At 35.9% G+C, this 24,057-nt stretch overlaps 3 protein-coding genes across 4 annotated transcripts; 1 reads left to right on the top strand and 2 right to left on the bottom strand.

Moving 5' to 3' along the window:
• Window positions 1-11,300: 11,300 nt before the first annotated feature.
• On the bottom strand, window positions 11,301-12,772 carry LOC116109876. The gene is made up of 3 exons (XM_031396110.1): window positions 12,482-12,772; window positions 12,012-12,350; window positions 11,301-11,843 (listed from the first exon to the last, which is right to left on the bottom strand). Exons 1-3 carry the CDS (start codon window positions 12,770-12,772, stop codon window positions 11,337-11,339), a joined length of 1,137 nt encoding a protein of 378 aa, XP_031251970.1. The 3' UTR covers window positions 11,301-11,336.
• Window positions 12,773-15,060: 2,288 nt separating this feature from the next.
• LOC116109910 (transcription repressor OFP7-like) lies at window positions 15,061-16,409 on the top strand. Its single transcript, XM_031396146.1, has one exon. The coding sequence runs from the start codon at window positions 15,248-15,250 to the stop codon at window positions 16,223-16,225; it is 978 nt and encodes a 325-aa protein (XP_031252006.1). The 5' UTR covers window positions 15,061-15,247; the 3' UTR covers window positions 16,226-16,409.
• Window positions 16,410-17,148: 739 nt separating this feature from the next.
• On the bottom strand, window positions 17,149-21,379 carry LOC116109913. Of its 2 annotated transcripts, none has more exons than XM_031396147.1 (6): window positions 21,297-21,379; window positions 18,880-20,478; window positions 18,720-18,795; window positions 17,967-18,352; window positions 17,753-17,854; window positions 17,149-17,665 (listed from the first exon to the last, which is right to left on the bottom strand). In XM_031396147.1, the coding sequence occupies exons 2-6, from the start codon at window positions 20,419-20,421 to the stop codon at window positions 17,510-17,512; spliced, it is 2,262 nt and encodes a 753-aa protein (XP_031252007.1). In that variant the 5' UTR covers window positions 20,422-20,478; window positions 21,297-21,379; the 3' UTR covers window positions 17,149-17,509. The 2 variants fall into 2 exon arrangements, with proteins under 2 accessions (XP_031252007.1, XP_031252008.1); XM_031396148.1 differs by having other exon boundaries at window positions 17,753-17,851.
• Between the last annotated feature and the right edge of the window lie 2,678 nt (window positions 21,380-24,057).

Raw genomic sequence — 24,057 nt, 5'->3', positions numbered from 1 at the left:
CTTCCACAACCGGTTTGACTAGTCAAGATGGGCACAGTCTTCCAAAAGAGGGGACTAGTCTAATTATTAGTCTACAGGCAGCTCGTAGCAAAGGTCGTCCTCCATGTAGAAGAAAGCAATCGAAGATTGAATAAATTGTACGTAGGGTTAAAAAGAGAAAATTACAAAAACAAAGAATTGGTATGACTTATACATTATTTGAGTACTTTTTTTGAAACATTATTTACTTATTTGAAGTTTAGAATAATATCGACTTGATTATTAATGTATTATGATACTTTTTAGGAAAAGGATCATCGGTACATCGACAACATGAACAATTTCTTTCATATACTTGCGTGGCCGATGCGGAAACTCAAGTGTTGTCGAATGATGTTGTTACTACCCAGGTATGTGTTATGTATCTTATATAATTGTAATTGCCTTAAGTTTTTTATAACGTGTGCTAAATTGTGGTTGTTAAACAATGACAGATGTCCACTGGTCCGGTTCCAAATCTCGTAGGACAAAGTAATTTCTATACTGGACAGGAGTTTGTAAATGATGAACATGCCTCGTTGGGAGATGTTTGATATTGTTGCCAGGTTGAAGCATATAGAATTGTATTTGGTAGAAATTTTTCATGCTTTGGTTAATTTTTACCGATCGAATGCAGTTGAGTTGTATGCTTATTCAGTTCTTTTATTTTTAGTATTTTCGTCATTGGTTATGTAGGGTAGTGAATTCATTATAATGACGTTAATGTAACTTATTATGAATGTTTTCAGTATATATTATCGTCACATTGCAGACTCTGTTTGTACATGGAATTTTGGATATGCATTTCATTTGAGATTTGAATTTTTATGTCTTTCGGTATGTCTAGTATTACATATACATATACATTGAAAAGAGTTGTTGACATATGTATAAACAAAAGACAAATCTATTTATAAACAAAAGACAAATTTATTTATAAACAAAATACAATCTTTATCAACAACATCCGCTCAAATCAATCTATTTATAAATAAAAGGCAAAAATTCTTCATCATGGTACAGGGGGTGGAGGTTGACTGGAGGATGAGGAGGCTGTTGAGAAGTTCTTCATCATGCTAAAAATCTTTGTCATGCGTTCCCCAATAATGTCAACTGTTTCTTCAATACTTGATGCAAACATGTTGAAAACACTTTGCAATTGATCATGTTGTTCTTGCATTTGCCTCTTAATACGTGAAAAACGCTCCTCTTGAAACTTTTCCATCCGCTCAAACCTGCCTTCTATTTCCTGTAAAGTATGAGAAGGCATATCTTTTACATTCTTAGATTATTCAGGTTCAGTACTCGTTCTTCTTCTTTTACACACATAGACTTGTCCTTCATTAACCCCTTTTGGAATACTGACACATTCCTGAACCGTTGCATCTCCCTCCATTTCATCCCTAATCACAAACCGTTGTCCTGCCATATTCTTTTTAATCAAACCCATTTTATTCAATGTCACATCCCCCAACACATTAGTTGTAGAAAAAGTAATCTTATTTGTTGCATCATCAGGGGTGATCTCAATATTCAACTTATCACATATTAACGTAACAAGCATCCCCCAATATATTTCTCATTTTTCTGCTTGAATCTCTCACAACTTCTTAATCAATAACTTCGCTAAATTAACTTGCCTCCCTGCTACTACTGCTTCCATGAACATTAAATCCTTAACAGTCACATTTCCATTTGTCTCTTTCCTACCATTAAATGTGAAAGTTAGATATCTATGAAATACTCTCATAGCATGATTTTTTAACTTTGTAGATTTACACCTATGTGGATGGTAAGTCCCTATCCCAGAAACATCAATCCAAGCTTGTTTGGAATCCCAGGTTCTAAATACGTTTTCCAAACCTTCACAATCAAATCCTATCCAAGTTGCTAAATCTTGTGGTGTCACTACAAAGTTCTGATTATTTAATCTAAAAAACATTGTATATGCCTGAAACTCATCACTATCTGTCTCTGCAACTTCCAAACTACCAAAAAACTCATATATCAAATGCTTATATCCATCATATCTCATACTGACCAAACGCTCCCATTTCAAATTATTAATCCAACCATTTATTTCATCACCTAAACCTAAACTTGTTAGAAGTCCTAAATCCAAACTTCTTCCAAGGCAAATATCTCTCTTCGACACATCCTCGTATTGTTTTTTATGTTGCAAGTCTCGAAATTGAATAGCAGATGACGATGTCCTTTCATGAGGAATGGTTGTATTTTTTGCCCTCACCATTTTCTGCTTTCTTCAAAAACCTGTATACATGAAAAAGTCGTCATCATAATCTGTCAAACCTAAACCAACACACAAATATCGGTTTGATCGGAGATTTTTTATAAACATATAAAGTGAATCCAAAAACAAACTTCATGATCACAGAAACAAATTTTAGTGGAACACACATAGCTTGCAAATTAAAAGAATTATCTCAGAAAGAACCTGACAAAATAACAGATATATGGAACCAAATACCAATTGACAGATCACATAACACCAGTCAACAAGAAAAAAATCGAATGAATCTACAAACTAAAAAGAATACTGAAATGGAAAATTCCCATGAACAATATGCAAAAATTGTCATGATACTTAAAAAAGGTGGAATGTAGTAAGTGTTACAAAAGTAAATGAACAAATAATACAGATGAAAATATTTGACGGCAATTCAAATAGTAGAAAAAATATCACTAACTTCTGTCATACTGATAGATCAAAGGGTATGACCATAAGATAAGTAGATCAAAGGGTATGACTATAAGATAAGTCAGTAAAGAAAACAATAAATTGGAGAGAGAGAACAAAACTGAGCAAATAAAATTTCAGAAAGACTAATCTGTCAAATGCTATTCTAATATGAACCAAAATATTGTTACAATATAGCATCTGTTCAGAATTGTTTACAAACATGCTTTCTGTTCAACAAGTCAAAAAACAGATACAAAGAAACACATTGGTTATTGTAGTTGAAAACACATCTCAAAGGTACAAAAATTCCTTCTCCAAGTACTATTCTTAAATTCATAAACCACTTAAGATATTTTCTATGCTATTGAAAACAGTTTGGGATAACACATAAATCATTTCTTTTACTTGTCTAAAATACTAGGACCACGCTTTTAATGTGTTTTGTACTCATAACTTATTTCTCAATTATATTAAAAGATACATTCTCAGATATTGAATAAACAAAATTCAGATTCCAATTTTTATTAATAGAAAAAAGTTGTTTCTAAAACTTGACTGAACAAAGCCTTCAGTTTCGCCACAGAGAGAAATTGGGGATGTGTAGAATTTTAGGCAACAGAACCATAATAAAAAGAGATCCACTGTCATTTTAAAAACCATGGTTGAAAAAAGGTTATTTGGGATGAAAAGACTAATGAGAACAAAATCATTTACCATTAAATTGAGTAAACACAACAATATAATCCTCATAGTCAAGGTAATTCATCACACAAATCCAATAACCAAAATAACTTTCTATAAGACACAATTTATTGCCTTAAAAATTTTAGTGGCACTCAACACAAGAAAAATTATTCTCCAAAATAATAATGATAATAAAATGAAAAAAAGAGAAAGAATAACCAAACAATGAAATTAATTCAATTTCACATTAAAAGAGCTTCTAGGGTATCTATATTAATCTTATGTCATTACATGTGTGTCTACCATAATTTTTTTGAATCACCTACGAAAGATATTAAATAAAGGTTTAAAAATGATCAGCTGACAGCAGGATGTGTCATACACCAATCACCACCACAAAAATAATGATCCTAGACCTTAAGAAATAACAAAAATAGTAACAATGTTTCAGTTGTCTGTGTTAATAAAGCAAGAAAGAAGAAGACGAAGATGAATTGTATTTTGGGAAAATGAAGTCTCACTTTACTAATGCATTACTGTTTCTTTATATACAATAGTCAACTTATGAGTTAACTAACTAAACAGCAGCAATAAAACTAACTCAACAACAATTAATTAACTAAACAGAAACTTAAATTACATAAATGTCCTGTATGGCTAATACCCCCCTCAAGTTGGAGGGTGATAGAGGTCTAGCACACCAACTTGTGTAATAGGTGATGATGAGGAGTCTTTCCAAGGGCCTTAGTAAGAATATCAGCTGGCTGCTCAGAGGAGGAAATATGCGCAGTAGTGATAAGGCCATTCTTAAGCTGCTCACGGACAATATGACAATCAATGTCAATGTGTTTGGTCCGCTCATGAAACATAGGATTGGAGGCAATGTGATGGGCAGCTTGATTGTCACAATGAAGGGTGACTGGAACCAAATTTGAGAAGCCAAGTTCTTTGAGTAATTGGACCAACCAGATGATTTCACAAACAGTAAAGGCCATAGCTCTATATTCGGCCTCAGAGGAAGACTTTGAAATAGTGGTTTGGCGCTTAGACTTCCAAGAAATGAGAGAAAAGCCAAGAAAGAGGCAAAAACCAGTAACGGATTTCTGTGTCATTAAGCAAGAACCCCAATCAGAGTCACTATATGCTGATAAACATAGAGTAGTATGGGCAGGAAAAAATAAACCAAGGCCATGAGTTGATTTCACATATCTGACCACCTTTAGAGTTGCTGCCATGTGGGATTGCTTGGGCTGATGCATAAACTGACTTAATAGTCCAACTGAGTAGCTAAGATGTGGCCTGGTCATACAGAGGTACAATAGTTTACCTACCAATCTTTGATAAACAGTTGGATCCTCAAGGAGATGATCATGTTGTGCACTGTCAGAAGGAAACTGATGGTCATAAGCTGCTGAGGTAAGCTTAATATTGGACTCCATGGGAACCAAGGATGGTTTGAAACTTGATAAACCTGATTCTGAGATAAGTTCCACGGCATATTTACGTTGACAGATGCTGATTCCTTTAGATGATCGAGCTACTTCAAATCCTAGGAAATATCTCAATACACCTAAATCTTTCAGCTTGAAATTGTTATGCAGCAGTTGCTTAGTTTGACTGATCAAAGCTGGATCATTACATGTTATTACAATGTCATCTACATACACAAGGAGCATGACAATGTGAGACTGATTTCTCTTGATAAATAGGGAGTAATCTGACTTGGACTGCTCGAAACCACCATCCAAAAGGGCTGTAGTCAACTTAAAATTCCAGGCCCTAGAGGCATGTTTCAACCCATATAAAGATTTATGAAGCTTGCATACAAGTTTCTGCCCCCCTTGTTTTGGAAAACCTTGGGGTAAGGTCATGTAAATATCTTCTTGCAAGTCCCCTTGCAAGAAAGCATTGTCCACATCAAGTTGATAAAGTGGCCAACTATTGATAGAAGCCAAAGCCAAAACTGTCCGAACAGTAACCATTTTGACCACCGGAGAGAAAGTCTCTGCATAATCAATCCCAACCTGCTGCATATACCCCTTAGCAACCAAACGTGTCTTGTATCTATCTAGAGTGACATCAGCCTTGTATTTAAGTTTGTACACCCATTTGCAACCAATGGGAACCTTTCCAGGGGGCAATGATACTAAAGACCAGATGTGGTTAGTTTCTAATGGTTGAATTTCTTTTTTCATAGCATTGACCCAATTCTGATCCTTAGAGGCCTGTGTGAAAGTGCTAGGTTCTACTAAAGAAAGATTGGACAAGAAGGCTTTGTAGGAAGGGGACACATTAGCATAGGACACAAAATTGGTAATGGATAATGAGAAACATTGGCTATAGGATTATTATGGATTGTAGGGCAAACAAAATCTTGTGTCCAAATGCGAGGATTGGTAAGTCTACTAGATCTTTTAATAGGAGGTGCTTAAATTTGAGGATTATTGGGCACATGAGGAGTTGAATAAACTGGAACAGAACCAGGTGAAACAGTAGTGTCTATAGTCTAGACAGATGGAGAACCAAGACAAGGAGAAGAATTAGTTTGAGTGGAATCTGTAGAAGAAGACTGAACTGATTCTAGAACAAGAAAATCTGAATCTATGGGAAAAAGATTTGAGGAAGGTGTTGGCAAAGTAAAAGGGAACACATTCTCATGGAAAGAAACATCCCGGGTAGCAAAGATAATGTGAGTGGATAAATTGTATAAAATATACCCTTTTTGTGTAAGAGAATACCCCAAGAATACTGAAGGTGCAGCTCTAGAATGCAATTTGTCTTTAAAAGATAAGATTGTAGCATAGGCTAAACATCCAAAAACCTTAAAATGATCCAAAGATGGTGGTTTGGCAAAAAAACTTGTCAAACGGTGACTGACCTTTAAGGACTGCAGTGGGCAGTCTGTTAATAATGTATACAGCAGTTTGGACACAGTATCCCCAAAAATGAGTAGGAATGTTGGACTGAAATTTTAAAGCCCTAGCAACCTCTAAGATGTGCCTGTGCTTTCTCTCAACAATGCCATTTTGTTGAGGAGAATAAGCACATGAACTTTGATGAAGGATGCCTTGACTACTTAGGAGATCATGACAGGTTTTGTTAAAGAACTCTAAACCATTATCGGTTCTAATACACTTTGGGGTCAAACTATATTGTGTATGGACCATTCGAAGGAAATGTTTAATAGTAGAATAAGAGTCTGACTTGAATTGCATAAGAAATAACCAAGTAACCCTAGAGAAATCATCTGCTATAGTGAGAAAATATCTTGCGTTGCCATGTGTAGGTGTTTTGTAGGGACCCCATACATCCATGTGTAGTAAATCAAAATTTTTTGTGTTTGAGATGTACTATTTGGAAAAGGTATTCTAGTTTGTTTAGCTAGAGGGCAGATAGGACAATGTATATCTGTTTTAGACTTTGACAGACAAGGATGAATAAGGGGCAAAACAGAATAAGAAGCATGCCCTAACCTTTTATGCCATAACTCAAAATGATTAGATGATGATAACAAAAGTAAAGAAACAGGCATTTTATTCAAATTCATTTCAAGAGGTACAATCTGTGATGACTCTACAGTATGGCAAACAGCCTTATTTAACTGCCCTAAATCTGATACAAAAGAAGAAATTTTTGACTTTGAATCAAAAAAGTAAAGACCTTGCCTATGCTTACCAATCCCCTTCAATTTGCCATTGCAAAGATCCTAAATGAGGCAAAAATTAGGATAAAAAGTAACAAAACAATTGTTAGAGACTGAAAGTAAATTGTGATGGAAATCTGGAACATGCAGGACATTTGACAAGTGTAAAGTACTGTCCAGAACTACAGATCCTACGTGTTTAACATAACTCTTTGTTCCATTAGGTAACCCTACAAGGTATTTTGTAGAAGGTTCTATAGTAGTGGATGATTGTAAGATAGAATGGTCAAATGTCATATGATCAGATGCTCCAGTATCAATTATCCAGCAACTTTTATCAAGATAATACATCAGGGCAACAGAATTACCTGCTAGGTTTGCAGCTGGTGGAGAAACATTCTCCTTTCCTAGCAATTGAAGGATATGGTTGTATTGCTCAACAGTCAAAACAGGACCAACCATTGACTCTGAATTCCCAGTGTTTGATCCCAAATTTCCAGTATCCAATGGTTCCGAAGTGTGCACTTGATTAGCAGTGGCTTTTGACTTAGAGTTTCCTTTTCCTTTAGTAAATTGATAGTCAGGTGGATAACCATGTAGCTTGTAACAATTGTCACGTTTGTGTCCAGGAATATGGAAAAATTCACATTCAATATAAGGTTTTTTTCCCTTATATTTTTGGCCCTAACTCTGATTTTTTCCATTTCCAGTATGATTGGCATAAAGTGCAGTACTTATCTCTGGATTCAAACTCATTCCTGCCAATATTTTCTGGCTTTCATCTTGATTGACTACTTAATAAGCCTGTTTGACACTCGGTTAAGGGTTCATCAGCAAGATTTGGCTTCGAACCATTGAATAAGACTCGTTTAACCCCATTAAAAACTGCAATAGCTTCTGCTGATTTAAGTGCTCCAAATATGCCTTCGCTGAGACACTATCAGGTGTAGGGAGACTGACCAAAGAATCCAGTTCATCCCACAATGACTTGAGCTTGCTGTAGTAGCTAGCTACTGTATTAGTTCCTTGAGTCAGATTAGAAATTTCCCGATGTAATCCAAAAACTCTAGTCCCATTCACTTTGTTGTACTGCTCCTTCAAATCTTGCCAGACTTGTGCAGCACTCGTGGAGTAAACTATACCATTAAAGATCTCTTTTGAAACTGAATTAAAAATCCATGCAAGTACTAATGAGTTGCATCTCTCCCATTGTGGAACCAAGCTAGAATATACAGTCGATTTGTGCAAGTACCATTAACAAATCCGAGTTTGTTTTTCGCACAAAGAGAGACTGTCATGGCTCGACTCCAAATGTTGTAATTATCAGTTCCGATGAGTTGCTCAGAGACCAGTACAGAGCCTGGTGTATCCGATGGATGAACATACAAGGGCGAATTGGAATCAATCGTCTGAATAGTTACTTCTTCTGTCGATGTTGCCATATCAGTTAACCAATACCAAAATTTATTGTTCCAAAATCAAATTCAAGTAGAAATCAGCAAAGAATTCAGGTTGAATCAAACCTAAATCAAGATTTTGAGCTAAAACAAAAAACCTAAAATCCAAGATTTGGAACTAGAAATGAAAGAAGAAAATCAGATTTTAAGCTTGAGTGAGCTTGGCTGAAGTAAAGAGAAGCTTAGCTGAAGTATAGAGAGTTGATTCGATTTGACCCATTTCCCAGATTAAGAATGCTCTGATACCATGTTAATAAAGCAAGAAAGAAGAAGAAGACGAATTGTATTTTGGGAAAATGAAGTCTCACTTTACTAATGCATTACTGTTTCTTTATATACAATAGTCAACTTATGAGTTAACTAACTAAACAGCAGCAATAAAACTAACTCAACAACAGTTAATTAACAAAACAGAAACTTAAATTACATAAATGTCCTGTATAGCTAATAGTCTGAACAAGAATTGAAAACATTACCGGCTGCCAATGTCATCAATAAAGAAAATTCACTTGGAAGGATGGCGTAGGATTATAAGTTTTATTATAGGATTTTGATTCTCTTAGTATTGTTTTATTTAACTTTGTAACGTTAAATAAAACAATATTTAACTTTGTAACGTTAAATAAAACAATACTATCATGCTCGGAGCCTACATTGCATTTAATAAATCCAATAATATGACCAACCATCAATCAATTCAAGTTTTATTTCCCTCTTCACTTGACCAACTATATAAGAAGATACCATATAAATCCCTGTGTATTTTTCTTTTGCAGGTGATCAATTCAAATGGCTAGAGAGAGACTTGGCAAATTTTGACAGATCTATAACTCCATGGCCGATAGCTGCTTGGCATTCACCTTGGTACAGTTCTTACATAGCTCATTACAGAGAAGCAGAGTGTATGAGAGTGGAGATGGAGGAATTACTTTACTCATACGGTGTTGACATTGTTTTCAGTGGACATGTAAGTCAGGATAACTTAGAATAATGGAAATTTTAGGCAAAACATGTGAATGAAACTACTTCCAGTATATTTTTTAGCATTTAAGAAAAGGCAATTTTCCGTTTGCACTGAACATCACCACAAAGGAAAATAAACATTGAAAGAGGGTTTGGATGCTATGGAGCACTTAATCAATTGAAACATTCTTATACAACCTTATATTTAATTAACCCCTACATTGCTATGGCAGAACACTTCTATTTATCAATCACACAAACCAATCCCACCAAATTGACTGGATTTCAACTCAACTCCATTCAACATTCATCCAACAAAAAAAAAATTGAAAAACGAAAGTGTTTAATTACCAATGGCAGATGAGGAAGACGAAGAACAAGCGCAGAAGAGGAACACGAACAACAAGAGCGCGAAGACGAAGAACAACCAATAACGCAGATGGAAGACGAAGAAGATGGTAATGGTTTTGCGTTTTAATTTTAGAAACTTCCCCAAAAAAAATTAACCGAATACGTAACTTTTTCTTATTTTATTTTAATTACAGTAAAGGATGGTCGTCCGTAAGTGATGGACACCCGTCCATCACTTACGGACAGCCGTCCATAAATAATGGACGAGCATCCATTCCTTACAAAAGTCTGTCCAAAAGTAAGGGACGACCGTCCACAATTTATGGACAGTCATCCAAATTTTTTCTTTAGTTTTTAAAAACCAAAATAATGGAGGGGCGTCCATTTCTTACGGACGTCCGTCCAAAAGTAAGGGACGGCTATCCCCAAAGTTTTTTTTTTTAATTTTCATATTTTGGTTAAGGACGGGCATCCCTTATTTCCGGGCGCCCGTCCAAAATGAATGGACGGCCGTCCATAACGGATGAACGGCCGTCCATAAATGTTTTTTAATTTTTTTTTTTAAATTGCTAATGGACGGACGTCCATTAAAATATGAATGCCCGTCCAATATTTAGGGACAGCCGTCCATAACCTATGAACGGCCGTCCCAAATTTTAACAAATTTTTTTTAATCCATTTTACTTATGGATGGGCGTCCTTTAAATGGGGACGCCCGTCCATAGCAAAAGGACCCCCGTCCATATAATATGGACGGGAGTCCATGTAAGTGAACGGCCGTCCATATTTGATGGACGACCGTTCACTAGAAAAATATTTATTGTTTAATAACACGTCTAGATTGCTAGCAACAACTGGTGTGAGTTAGGGGTACACGTAGGCCGGTACACATTTTCGGTGCAAAAGTGCCGGTGTCCGTAGCTTTGTTGTTTCACCAATTAATGCCGCCATGTTACTTTGTTTAACGTTATTACTTATTACACACAATCATTTGGCTTGCCGGATGACAACCTTAAGTTATTTAGCAACTTAAGTTCGGTCCCGATAGACTTAGTTAAGGTGTATGTAAACTAACCCGAACACTTTTAATAAAAACGTTATTATACGTTAATTTATAATGTCTTAAATTTGTTTTAATAAGTAGAATGAATGTTACAATTGTTTTATTCAAATAAAGGAATTGTAGGTCACAAACCCAAAGTTATGAGCACTTTTGTGCAATTTTGAAGAGTTCAGTTCTTAAACAATTAAATATTTTTTTATAAGAAAAATAATACCACATATTCATATATATACGTTTAAGAGATTAATCATATAACATTTAAACAACAAACAGAGAAAATAACTAAAAGATTTTTTTCTGGACAAATGAATAAATGATGTGACTTGATCTTCCTCACAAGAAAACTTTTTAGTCCAATATAAACCTAAAACAATTTCATAGTTCCTATATATACACACATTAATCTTTGTTTGAAATTATTATTATTTTTTTAACAAAAATCAGGAAAGAAGAAATCTAGGTGACTGAATGCTCTGTAGCGTCTTGTCCTTTTTTGACTTCAGCAGGAGGCAGAAAGGTTTCGTAGGTTAATCCACATATGTTGAAATCAATATCTTCAATCCGCCAAGTCTCTTCAATCTTCCTCTTATGATTATGTGCCCCTCCATACCTGTAAAGTGTGGTAACAGTCTTTCCCGTATGTGCTATATTGAGGGAATCAACATATCTATAATCATCAATGGTAGATGCCATGCTCGTCTCCCAAAACACATTATCATTTCCTTTAACGGTCTTCATTCTCACTAATTTTGTATCCTCGAATTTAATCAGCAGTCCAGTTCTTTGGCTGAAGTAACCCCATACAGTGTGATGGACGATTTCAGTGTTAGCTGAATTTTGCGCTTTCAGAACGTTAGGAGCAGACTCCAGTTTCAGTACGAAACAAGCTTCATTATCGATCGTCTCCTCTCCAATGCATACCGCATCTAAGAATAAGTTAGCCGTGCACCTGGGGTCCAATCCCTGAATATAAATAACATGGTAATTAGTTTAATTGAATGTTAATTAAACGCAACGAACCAGAATCGTGGAAAACGCATCACTGAATAACTGTAACATGAATTTCTATGCCTATTCAATTCATATTGAGTTTAGAAATTGACAAAAGAAAGTATATAATAAGTAGTTGACCTGAAAGAAGCGGCGTAGGGGTCGAGCGGGGCCCCGATGAGCGTGATTGGGTTGAGAAGAGGATTGATTCCATGCAACCTTGCCATTACTACCTGCACTTACCTTAAAACCGGCAACAACAAGTTCAAGGCACCACAGGTCGGGGTTTTTTTGCCATAGCACAAATCCACCAGCCTCACAATTGCCTCTTGCGTGCACACTATCATCACCCTGTTGCATTTCTGATCCTTGCATCTTCACCTGCCCCACAGCATACATGCTATTCACCGTGTTATATGCCGCCTGTCCTCCTGTTGCCGCAACATATTGTTGTACAATATATTTTGCCGTTGACGCTTCCTGTTTGTATGCAACATCACAAGTTTTGTTATCAACAAATTAAAACAATAGATTGCTGTGTGGTTTTAGTTGGAAAAAGTATTTTATTTGATTGTTTAACTCTTGAGAGGAAGATAAATAAGGGAACTCACAATGCTAGAATCTTTAATGGGGCGGCTGAAGGGGCTATCCAATTGAACCTGAAAAGAGATGAGAGGAGAGCCAACAAGTTTGAGCAATGCCATAAACTCATTGTTTGATTTGGCCTGGAGGTATGACGACCTATCAGAATAATGGGATTGAGCTTTCATCAATTGACGTAAATTAGACCAACGTAAAGCGGCGGTGCTGCCCATTTTGATAAACATTTCTTCAGGAATAGGCACCTCCAGGACTGTATCGAGTCCATCTTCCTTATCATAATTAGGACAAAGCGTCCTCATATATTGAAAACAAACGAACAAAGTTTATTATAATAAAAGAATTAAGAAAGAGGAAAGAGGATTCCCAGAGAGAAAGTGGAAACCTTCCTCTTTCTGTGAAGTGGTGGTGATTTTGTTTTTGTGTGGAAATACTGCATTGGCAATGAGACGGAAGGTTGATGAATTTTGTCTCTAAAGGTGCTCCTTACGCGTAGGTTTAGGTGGGAGGTGTCGTGAGGGTACGATTTTAGCGGTATAATTTTATCAGTTTAATTTTAGGACACAGCCTAAACTATGCAGTAGCCACCAAGGGCCCTTGGATATACTCTATTTTTACTTTGTAACCAATTGTGGGATGACATGTCATATATTGAAGGTTCTCTATCATAGGATATCTATTTTGTTTTGAATTAGAATGTGAGTTGCTTTCGTGGATGTGGCAACCCACAATTGGGATTAAATATCATTGAAGTAATATCTAGTTTTTCAGTGCTTGACTTTCTGGACTTTGGATTGACTACCAACCAACATTTATCAAGATCTCATTCTTCTTTTGTAATTATCTTTATCTTGATCCACCCAATCTAGCCGGCCACAATTTTTATTTCTTCTAAAGAAAAATGTGTTTGTGTTATAAATGACCCAATATGTTATTGTCCGCTTTGACACTATGGGTCTTACAGTTTTGTTGTTGGACTTCAGGCCCAAAATATGTCATATTGGGTGAAAGTCTATAACCTCATATATACACGTACACGCACCCTCTCTCACACAAAATCGATGGGGGACTTCACAGCACACCATTTATCATGATTGTACTAATAATGTGTTATAAATGGTCTAACATGATATTATCCATTTTGGTACTACAAGGTCTTATGGTTTTGTTTTTTGGCTTTAGACCCAAAACACGTCATGTTGGGTTAAGGCTATAACCACGTATATACATGCCTCTCTCACAATGAGGGCTTCACAACAGTTTCTGAGTTAAGTCGCAGCGGAAATAGCTTCGGGTTCCCTAATAGGCCCAATTGATGTGAAAAACTGGACCATTCTATTCTATGGACTAATCAGGAACCCAAAAGCGAGATATATTGCTAAACAAACCTATGATCAAGTAGAATGAGCTGGTTTAGGCCAGTTGAACCCCAAAATTTTCAACTTTCTGAGGCCCATTTACCCAGAATTCCAGCTAGGATGGTGCCGTTGGTGAAGACTGAAGAAGTCAAACGGTTGCTTATTCTTTGCAGAATTTAATGTTTTGTTTCTAAGTGATTGTTTTCTTGTCTACCTATGATGCTGCGACACATATGGACTGCTGCGTCCTGATGTTGACCTGAGTTTTTGTCTTCTTTTTCACATGAGAGATTGATTGAAAACGAGATATGAATTTTAAGATTTATAGCAAAAATTGAAAATGTTTTTCAGCAAGCTGTGAACGCGCCCGGAATTGGTCAATGCACGCCTGGAGACAACCTTCTTCCGTTTCACTTGACGGCATTTCCGGGTTTTTTTTTTTTCTTTCCATAATTGTATCCAAGTTTTTGATTAGGTCTTATATTATAATAAGGAAGTCAAATTTTCAAGGTTTGTCATGTTTCGTAACTATGATCCAAATTGACACACGAATTGATGATTCGTTATACAGAGTGAGGGTTAGATTTGTTGCATTCATTACTGTTTAGTCCTTGGAGTTCCATTGAAGAATTTCCAAGTTTAAGATGGGTATATATAGTATTTCAAAATTTATGATCATATATAATCTATATAGTCTAAATTAAGGCAATTACTAACATTTAACGTTGGGTCTGTGTTTTCGAAAATCCCACACTCAAAAGGATGAGTATTTATTTATTTTTAATCATTAAAGTAAACAAAAGCAAATTAATTGCCAATTTAACATTCACCTTATTTTAAATTAGTTTCTGGTGTTAATGAGAATCATTCAAAGTCACCTGAAAGCAACCGATTTATTCCCAACCACCTACTTGATGGACATTTTCGAACGCAACGCTCACAAGGGAATTTCCTGTACCTTTCAGTTTTAGGAATGAACATTTAACCGCATTCCTCACTTGGATTTGGTCATCATTGTTAAGAGGTCTGGATTGGACCCTTGCTAATGGCCGGCCGACCCTCCTCTCTTATATTTATTCATCTAACTTTAAACCCTGTAATTGTTGGGTGTTGTTGCACGCTGAAACTAGCCTTAATCAGATGGCTAAACGCCTCAAGCTAAAACTTTCTCGAGTCATTCCTTCACNTACTTGATGGACATTTTCGAACGCAACGCTCACAAGGGAATTTCCTGTACCTTTCAGTTTTAGGAATGAACATTTAACCGCATTCCTCACTTGGATTTGGTCATCATTGTTAAGAGGTCTGGATTGGACCCTTGCTAATGGCCGGCCGACCCTCCTCTCTTATATTTATTCATCTAACTTTAAACCCTGTAATTGTTGGGTGTTGTTGCACGCTGAAACTAGCCTTAATCAGATGGCTAAACGCCTCAAGCTAAAACTTTCTCGAGTCATTCCTTCACTTCAATTCTGTCGATCCAAACACCCTTCAACTTATGCGCAAACTCCATTGCCCGCACTGTACCGGCTATCTCCATTCAACCCCAAAACCTTTGATATCACTTACCCAATCCTCCCCGCACCTCCACCGTCAACACCGGAGGACCCTTTCGTCAAGCGCCACGTGTTACCCAAGGCCGTATCACTCGGTTGTGGCTGCTTATCAGGCTCATGCACCCCGGACCTAAACGTATACTCTAAACTCCATGAAACAAAGCATTCTACAGATATATACGACGCGTCAAGCGGCAGCAGTGTATCACCGGTTTGGGTGAACGAAAAGTTCAAGAAGAAACTAAGAAACAAAAAGGAGAAAAAAACAAAGGCAACTGTTCCTTCACGTGACAGTGGCTTTTTCAGTAGCCAAGAAGAAGACGAATATAAAGAAACCGACACCCTTATTTCTACTTCAAGAAGCTTTTCCAACGACAGTTCCTTTGAATGGGATAATTCTCTGGAGAGCACAACTTATGAATTTTACAACAGTGAAGAAAATACCAAACGAACGAAGAAGAAAGTAAATACAAATATAAAGAAGATTCGAAGACTGCGACGCTACGCTTCAAAGAATTATTATAAAGGATCGTTGTCGCCAGACAAGTCCTCGATTTTGAAGAGGATGATACCGTGCTCGGTGGAAGGGAAGGTGAGAGAGAGCGTGGCAGTGGTAAAGAAATCGGAGGACCCATATGAAGATTTTAAGAGGTCGATGTTGGAAATGATATTGGAGAAGGAGATGTTTGAGGCTAAAGACTTAGAGGAACTTTTACAGTGTTTTCTGTCTTTGAATTCGAGGCAGTATCACAGGACCATTGTGGATGCATTTTCCTACATTTGGGGAGTTTTGTTCAGCGATTGTTCTGTGCAGGGCCAGCAAATCAGCAAGCTGGTTTAAAGCTTAATCAAGAAGGTCAAACAGATATTATTAATTCGTTATTATTTTTTATTTCTTGAGGTCGAGTAGGATTAGATGATCTGCGCTACTGTTTCATACTTTGATTAGCTTGTAATTTCAGCAATATTAGCCTGCAAAATAAAGCTACTGTATAATTACTTTGTGCTGTATATTCTATGGTTAAGTGAGCATTTAGTTTTTAATAAATAAGAAAAAAAATTGAATATGATTCATTCATGGAGACACTAGAAGAGAATCATGAATAGACAGTCAAGGGAACAGAAACGGAAAATCTAACAAGGTTTGTCAATTGTCTCTAATATATAGTTACATTAAAAATCATATCATGTTAATCAATTGTTAAAACTAATATATCAAATGAACATCCTGACTCACGTGGAATATGACGTGGTCGGGATGGAGACTACCCACGTCACACTTCACATCAATCAGGATGTTCATTTGGTATACAAAATCGGTAAGTTTATAATTTCTCCTATGCTTATAATAAGCATTTAGACTCAGATTATTACTGTATCTTCTTTTCTTCAGAGAATGATGGATGGAAGATAAAGATATTCTACATTCCAATTACGTTGAAAATGATCTAGAAATACAAGTTAAATGTGAGGTTCTACTTTTGTTTAATTATACCCCGTGTATTATCAATTAACAACCTATTAATCTATTATCCGCCAACCTACCTCTTCAACTTAGTGGAATCATTAATACTTCTTGACTTTGTCCATTTATTCTTGGTTGGTAAACTTTATTGTATATTTTAACAAAATTTACTGTTGTCCACAAAAAATAGGGATTTCATTTGGCGTGAGATATTCCAAAGGTAGTAATAGAGTTTAAAGGCAAACTATTGTTTTCTAAACTATATTCGGTCATCTGAACCAATCCAACAGAACCTACTCAATAAATAAAAAAATATGAGAATGAGAATACATAAAAGGTTTTTCAATTTCAGCCAACCAACAAGTTCAGGTTATTGGGGAAATGCCAACATCGAAAACAAATAATTGCAATAAATATCTCAGGGGAATACGCTTGTTCTGGGTAGGGAACTTTGTGCTCCGCTCTGCAGTCTGCAACTCAGGGAAGAAGTTATCAGTGATCTTAATGACCTGGCGGCAAGGAGGGAACTTATATGTGAAGTAAAACTGTAGAAGTTATGCCTCCGTGACTTCAGCAACTTCCCAACTTGTATGTAAGTGCATCAAACTGGGTATAAGCTGTAAAAGGAGCTATGTACAAGAAGCGAGTCCATTTACACAGCTATTTCTCTATATCAGTACACTCCAGCTGAGAAGTCATGTCATCCTTAAAAACCTTGACATGGCAAAGCTTTCCACCTGCCTCATCAGCAAAAGTAATCTTCCTCTCCTTGTTGACTACATTTCCAGAAGCACCACTTCCTGCCTCAGTCAGTTTCTGCTATTCATCAACAAAAGAATGTTAGAAATTATCACCCAAGTAAATCAACACACTTTTTTCACAAAAACAAAATCAGAAACTAACCATGATTTTACAAAACCGGGTGCAGTCCCTAGCCATCATAGAAAGCCATTTTCTAGCAGTTTCTTCTGTTTTATTAGCACTCTTAACGGCCATTGCAACCTGCTAAGCCCAGGATATTTAGAAAATTAAGTTTAGACATCAACCTAGATCCTTAAGGATGTCTACAAAGAAAATAATGTCACTAATATGCCAGCAGGTTTGTACATTGATATACCTCGTCCATATTATGTTTCAGTGATGTACCGGGACAAGCTTCGGAATACAGCATTTCCTTCACAATGTCCTTCATGTAGCTCAACTCTGATGTCAATTTAGTTGCAAGAGATTCAATATCCTGCATCTGCCGTTGTGAGAATGCAATGGCACTCTGTGATAACCTCTGTCTGGAAGTGCACCCAGTGCTAAAACCTGATACAGCATTAGAAAGATGAGGACCTTTGAGAATGCCCTTGGGATGGGACACTTTCTTATCATATTTAGGCTTCCTAAGGACTTGCTTCGTGTTGATAGTGACTCCAGCAATCGTTGTCTTATTGCATCCTTCAGCTCTAATGACATTATTGTCAGCTTGTTTCTCAAACAACAATTTCCCTCTACATTCTGAAATTATCACCACCATATGAAAATAAATTAGACAGAGAATGAGAAAACATCAACGTCATGGGTCTGAAGGCAAACAAGAATGAAAAAGTTAATCTTGAATTCACAATATTTGAATGCTTAAGAAATATAAGAAATATAAGTAAAACACAAACTGGAAATGTCAGAATCCACAACTAAAGTCATTTCTTTTTATCCTTGTAATGAGATGAGGTCATCTAATCCAAACCACTTTTTATCCTTTTTAAATTGTAGTCTGTTTTCTGACCAAACTAAGTGTGAATCTCATCCAAAGCACTTTACAGGCAGGCCACCTATTGGGTGAAACAATGAGGTCTAGTCTAAATCTATTAGTTTATATATTTACCAGAATGTTTGTCATCCTCTAAATCAATGGAATTCATAGCCTTGCATAGCCTTTCCTGAGAAGTAGGAGAAATAGCCTGAAAGTGAAATTACTTAAATAAGAAACTATTTCCACAAAACTCAAAAGAAATCAAATATATATCCAATAGAATATTACAGACCTTTCTGTTTGAAAGGAGCCTTTCAGGAGGACACTGCACTTTTGGATGATGATTATCTCCTAAACCTGATGGTGTTGTAAGCACATCAGTAGCATCAAAGGGATGTAGTGCTCCAGAGCAATTACTTGCTGCATCATCACAGGCAGACAAAGAGAGTTGCTTCCTCTCCCCCAAAGGTGAATCATCAGCCACAGAAACCAAACAACTACTAAGATCCATGCATGAATCGGAACTCCAAGATGAGTTAGGGTCACTAGCAGGGCTAATAGTGCCTGCTTCAACATCAGAAGGCAATTCATCTCTTCTACCCTCCTCAAAAAGATATGCACCATCAACATCAATGATTTCCATACACTGAAGTCTACTATCAATTGCCATATCAAGCATTTGAACATGGCTATCACTGCTACTTGGCCATGACGGCTGATGGACTGAGGAATGACTTTGAGAGTCATGATATATATCAAAGTTGTGATCATTCAACATCGAGATTGGTTCTGGAGAGACATTGTCAAGAGCTGGCCGGATAATATATCCTTCATTCACAAATTCTCTTACTGGAAAACCTGGACACTGGTAACTGATTATTTGTGGAATATCTACATTCATGATCTCCCAACCAGAGACCCTTATATCAGAAACAGACATGGGATTAGCAAACTCAATATACTCATAGGATTCTTCATTTACCACACAAGGCTGCTCATTTCTTAAAGATGTTGACACATCAGTATCCTGAACACATTCACTAGCTGTCACATGTGCTTCATCGATTACCACTCCACAAGAATCCACTTGCTCATTACAATTGTGAGAAGAATCAGCAGCACCACAAATCATGGTTTGGCAATTGAAGTTATCAGGCTCATCAAGCTCAATCTTAATGTCAATAAACGCAGGTTTATAGCCACTAGGATGCCAGAAACTTTCATCAGTCAGCACCTTCTCGGGTTTAGTTGTGGCACTTTGAGATGAAGTAGATACATGACTTCCAATGCACTTCCTCCTTCGCTTCTTGTTTTTTGTAATTTTAGATTTCCAGCTACTGAGAAGCTCCTCAAGGTCATCGCCATCACTTTCAAGCTCAAAGTTCATATATTCTTGTTTTGGAGGGAAAGAATTCTCAAAAGCTTCTTCACTCGAATCAACATGTTTCGGACATTTCCTCTTCCTTGCTTTGCAGCTCTCCTTAAACTGTTTCAGGGTCATATTAACAAGGCTAAGATCATCCAAGTCAGTTTCACTTTCTTCATCACCACTGCTGGGATTAAACTCAGAAGTATCAACTCTGATTGTTCTTCTCTTTGCCCTAGGTAGGCAAGGACTTTCAGAGTTGACCATGTTAGGGTTGACTTGAGAACATTCAGATTCATCTTCTTGCCGGATTGAATCATGATGTTCAGCACCTGCTGTTTCATATATTTCTTTGACTTCCTTAAAGTTGAGTGCAGGCCTCCCACGACTCACATTCAAGGTTTTTATTACCAGACTACCTTTAATAGCCTGGATATGATGCAAATGACTGTAGCTCCGTAACTCCATTAGATGAATGTGAAACTTTTGTCCTTGTTAACGCATACAGAATTGCAATGCTTTGTCCTGCAAAGTACAAAAACTTATAAAGAACTAATCACAGCATAAACGAAATTCCCTGACAGTGATAACGCAGATTCACAATAAATAAACAAGTTATTCAGGACTCCATATATGTGAACAGAAACTCAGAAAATTTTGGCTTTTTGCCGTACATGAATTAACAAGAAAGAGAAAAAGAAAATTCTAAATGTTGACAGGGATGTTCAAACCTATTAGTTAAAATTTTGAAAAACAGATAAAACCATCTCAGATGGTGAATTGACCAGTGTCAGAAGTTGGAAAATCAGAGATGCACAATATCATGGGACAGAGCTTAAACTTTGTATGTGTCATGTCATCCAATATTTTCCACGTCCTAAATTTCGAGTAACATCTCAGCGTGATATCACTAACATGATCTTTTTATTTTAGAAAATGCATCTGAGAGAATCCAGTCGGTCTCTATAAGAATCAAACATTCGAATTGGGGATCCAACCACATTCCGAACTTTAGATTTCGATTTAGTTGTTGCTATCAACTATCTATCTAATATAAAGGCCCGGACTCATAAATTCCTGGACACATTGTTCTAATAAAATAAATAAATGTAGTGTGCCACAGTAGGCGAACAACAGGTGACAAAATCAAGAACAAATCACGTCATATTGAGATCTCCACTGCAAAACCCTAAACCCAATATATAGAAGAATGATTAAAATTAAACTCATTGTTTTCAGATCTAACCTGAAGACAAAATCTATGAACTTCAACAGGGACCTAATCTTGGAATTAGCATTATATCATTTCTAAATAAAATTAAATTATAACTGCACAAACGTACCTATAATTGATGGCCAGATCCACCGAAAGAGAGTGAGGGAGATTTGGAGTTGGCGCTTCAACTGGGAGCTTTGGCAAGAAATGGATATAGAGAAAGCTAGGGCTAGCTCGTGAAATAAGAGAAAGTGGAATGTGAAGACCGCGCCAAATGGATTTGGCGGGAACTCTCGTGTTGTCCGAATAAATGATAGTAGAAACTTTTGGGTGATGTGTATGTGTACGGTGTTCAAAACTCGTTAGTGCATTGCTGTCGTTGATTGTGAGTGGGCTCAGCTAATCTGATTCGTTAGATTAAAACTGGCGCCAAATAGGCTGAAGTTTGAAGTGGATGCCAGTGGCACTGGATGATCTTACTGATCCCTACAGTGGGCCAAATTCGAAATTTATGCAATCAGATATCCTAATCCAACGGACTTGGTAAGCCCATTTAATTATTATGGGATTAATAAATTCAGTTTGTGATGTAATTATAAAATAGATGTAATTACCATTCACAACTTATTAATGCAATCTAATGATTTGATTTTTGTAAAAAACAATGTTATACTCACAATTAAGTTATACAACTGAGTCATACAAACAGACAAAAAACAAATAATAGAGTTATTATTTTACTTAATTTTTGTCTGTTTGTATGACTCAGTTGTAAACAAAACATTATTATTTTGTAAAAATCAAATAACCAGTTGACCCTAATCCTACCATTATATATTACAAGTGTTGTTTTCATCTTTGCTTTGACGACAAAGTACATCGGTTGGAGATTTTATGTAATAAGTAATATTATATTAACAAACGAATCTTATAAACCCGATGAGGCACGGCTTTGACTAGATAGAAATGACCGTTCCTTATGGATGAACAACCGTTCATCGTATAAGGAACGGTCATTCCTTAGGGATTAACGGCTATTTATTATATAAGGAATGGTAATTCAATGAGGAAGGAATGGTCGTTCCGTAGGAACAATGGCCATTCCGTCATAGAATGACCGTTCCTCATCCAAGGAACGACCATTTCTTATCCAAAGAACGACTATTTCTCCATTCATAATGGATGTTCTCTATGAAATAATAGTCGTTTCTTAGTTCTAGTCGAAAGTTGAAACCATTCTGGTGGTGGCTAGAGAAAGTTTATGAGATACATTTGTCAGCCTATTTTTATTTTTGTGTAATGGAAGTGTTGTATTTTTATCATTATTATTTTTTAGTGATTAGGGGTGTCCAGGTTAGCTCATGTGCATCTTAACTAATCTCCAGGGACCTTGAAATTTTTGATCAAGTAGGAAATCTAATGGCTACCCCTATTAGCACCAGGGAGGGACTCAAACTCAAAACCTCTTAAGTAATACATCAAAGAGTTTTATCGAATCACTCAGTCACTCAAAGATAGTTAGTAAATGGTGTTATCGTCAACACCGTCTGTGACAACTATCCGTTGCAATCCACCGGTCCTAATTAATTATTTTTAATCTTTTAACAATTTATATATTCTTTATTTAATTATTGATTTTATAAAAAATAACTTTAGCATTTATGTTAATAATTATGGTATTTGGACTTCGATAGCAGTTTTTTATTTTTAAAAGTCAACAAAATCAAATTTTGAAATCTTTTATAAAAAAGATTATTCTATAAGTATAGATGCTTTCATATTAGTTTATCAAACATTGTTTATATTATAAATTTAGATAAGAAATTAAATGAAAATCTATCACAATCCGAAGGTTTTAGTAAATCTGTAATAGCACCCATTGGTTTAAGAAATGTATTTTAGCCCTCGTTGGTCTCAGAAATAAAACCCTAACCGTGGTTTGTTTGTTATTTTTTTGTAATGAACTTCTGCTGGATTTGCAAATATCATCCATTTAACCTTTAAATTTACCAAGAATTTCATCAATTTAATCTCAAAAAAATATATTAACTTCTTAACATTGTTGACAGATATTAAGAAAAACATAATTTTCTTCAAATTTAAATAGAACAATCAAATAGTTATTAAAAAAATAAGAGTTATGATCGAATTATTGAAACCAGTGAGTGTTAAACAAACGAAGATTAAAATTGTACTTCTAAAACCGATGGATGTTCACTGTAAGGAAAAAAAAAAAAAAAAACCTAACACTTAGGGAGTGTTTGGTTGGGGGTTATCTGGGATTACTAGAGTTAAGTCATATTATATTACTTGATTATCATGTTTGGTTGTTAAGTAATATAAAATATCGGTAATCTTCAAATGGTAATATTAGAGGTAATCTGATTGTCTCAATTTTCTTAGGTATTCTAAAATTACCATGATTATCTTTTTTTCTTATAAATATATCTCTTATTAATAAAATTTTAGGACAATAATGCCCTTATTTTTTAATTTATTTACATAAATATGACTTTTACTATTTCACCTCAATTAATTAACATTTTAGACAAAATTATCCTTAAATTCAAAACAAATTACAGCCCGCTCAGGCCACCACCCCCACCCACCTGCCACCGACAGTGGCTGGGTTGGTGGGGGTGCTTTGTTGATTTTCCAAACTTTTATTATGAGATTGTTTTTGCTAAGTTTTTAAATGTAAGGGGGTTATAATAATCCAAATAATCAATATTAAAGAGTAATATAATAATAATATTTAATTAGAAGACAATTCAGTAATTTAAATAACATATCTACCAATTTATTCCTCCCAACCAAACATATTAATATAATATACGCACCAATTAACCAAACACATTTTTCTAAAAATTTACAGTAATTTTCAAGGT

The sequence above is a fragment of the Pistacia vera genome, unplaced genomic scaffold (assembly GCF_008641045.1).
Source record: "Pistacia vera cultivar Batoury unplaced genomic scaffold, PisVer_v2 Contig590, whole genome shotgun sequence".
Taxonomy (NCBI): Eukaryota; Viridiplantae; Streptophyta; class Magnoliopsida; order Sapindales; family Anacardiaceae; genus Pistacia; species Pistacia vera.
Note: the sequence above shows the minus strand (reverse complement) of the source record. Positions and strands in the feature narration are given on the sequence as shown.

Excerpts from the sequence above, each read along its gene's own strand:
- LOC116109876 (XM_031396110.1), bottom strand. The coding sequence starts at position 12,772 with ATGAGGACGCTTTGTCCTAATTATGATAAGGAAGATGGACTCGATACA. Across the intron at positions 12,351-12,481 it reads CCATTAAAGATTCTAGCATT|GAAGCGTCAACGGCAAAATA; the intron begins GTGAGTTCCCTT and ends GCATACAAACAG. Across the intron at positions 11,844-12,011 it reads CCCTACGCCGCTTCTTTCAG|GGATTGGACCCCAGGTGCAC; the intron begins GTCAACTACTTA and ends ATTTATATTCAG.
- LOC116109910 (XM_031396146.1), top strand. The coding sequence starts at position 15,248 with ATGGCTAAACGCCTCAAGCTAAAACTTTCTCGAGTCATTCCTTCACTT.
- LOC116109913 (XM_031396147.1), bottom strand. The coding sequence starts at position 20,421 with ATGGAGTTACGGAGCTACAGTCATTTGCATCATATCCAGGCTATTAAA. Across the intron at positions 17,855-17,966 it reads TGAAACATAATATGGACGAG|CAGGTTGCAATGGCCGTTAA; the intron begins GTATATCAATGT and ends TCCTGGGCTTAG. Across the intron at positions 17,666-17,752 it reads CCCGGTTTTGTAAAATCATG|AAACTGACTGAGGCAGGAAG; the intron begins GTTAGTTTCTGA and ends GATGAATAGCAG.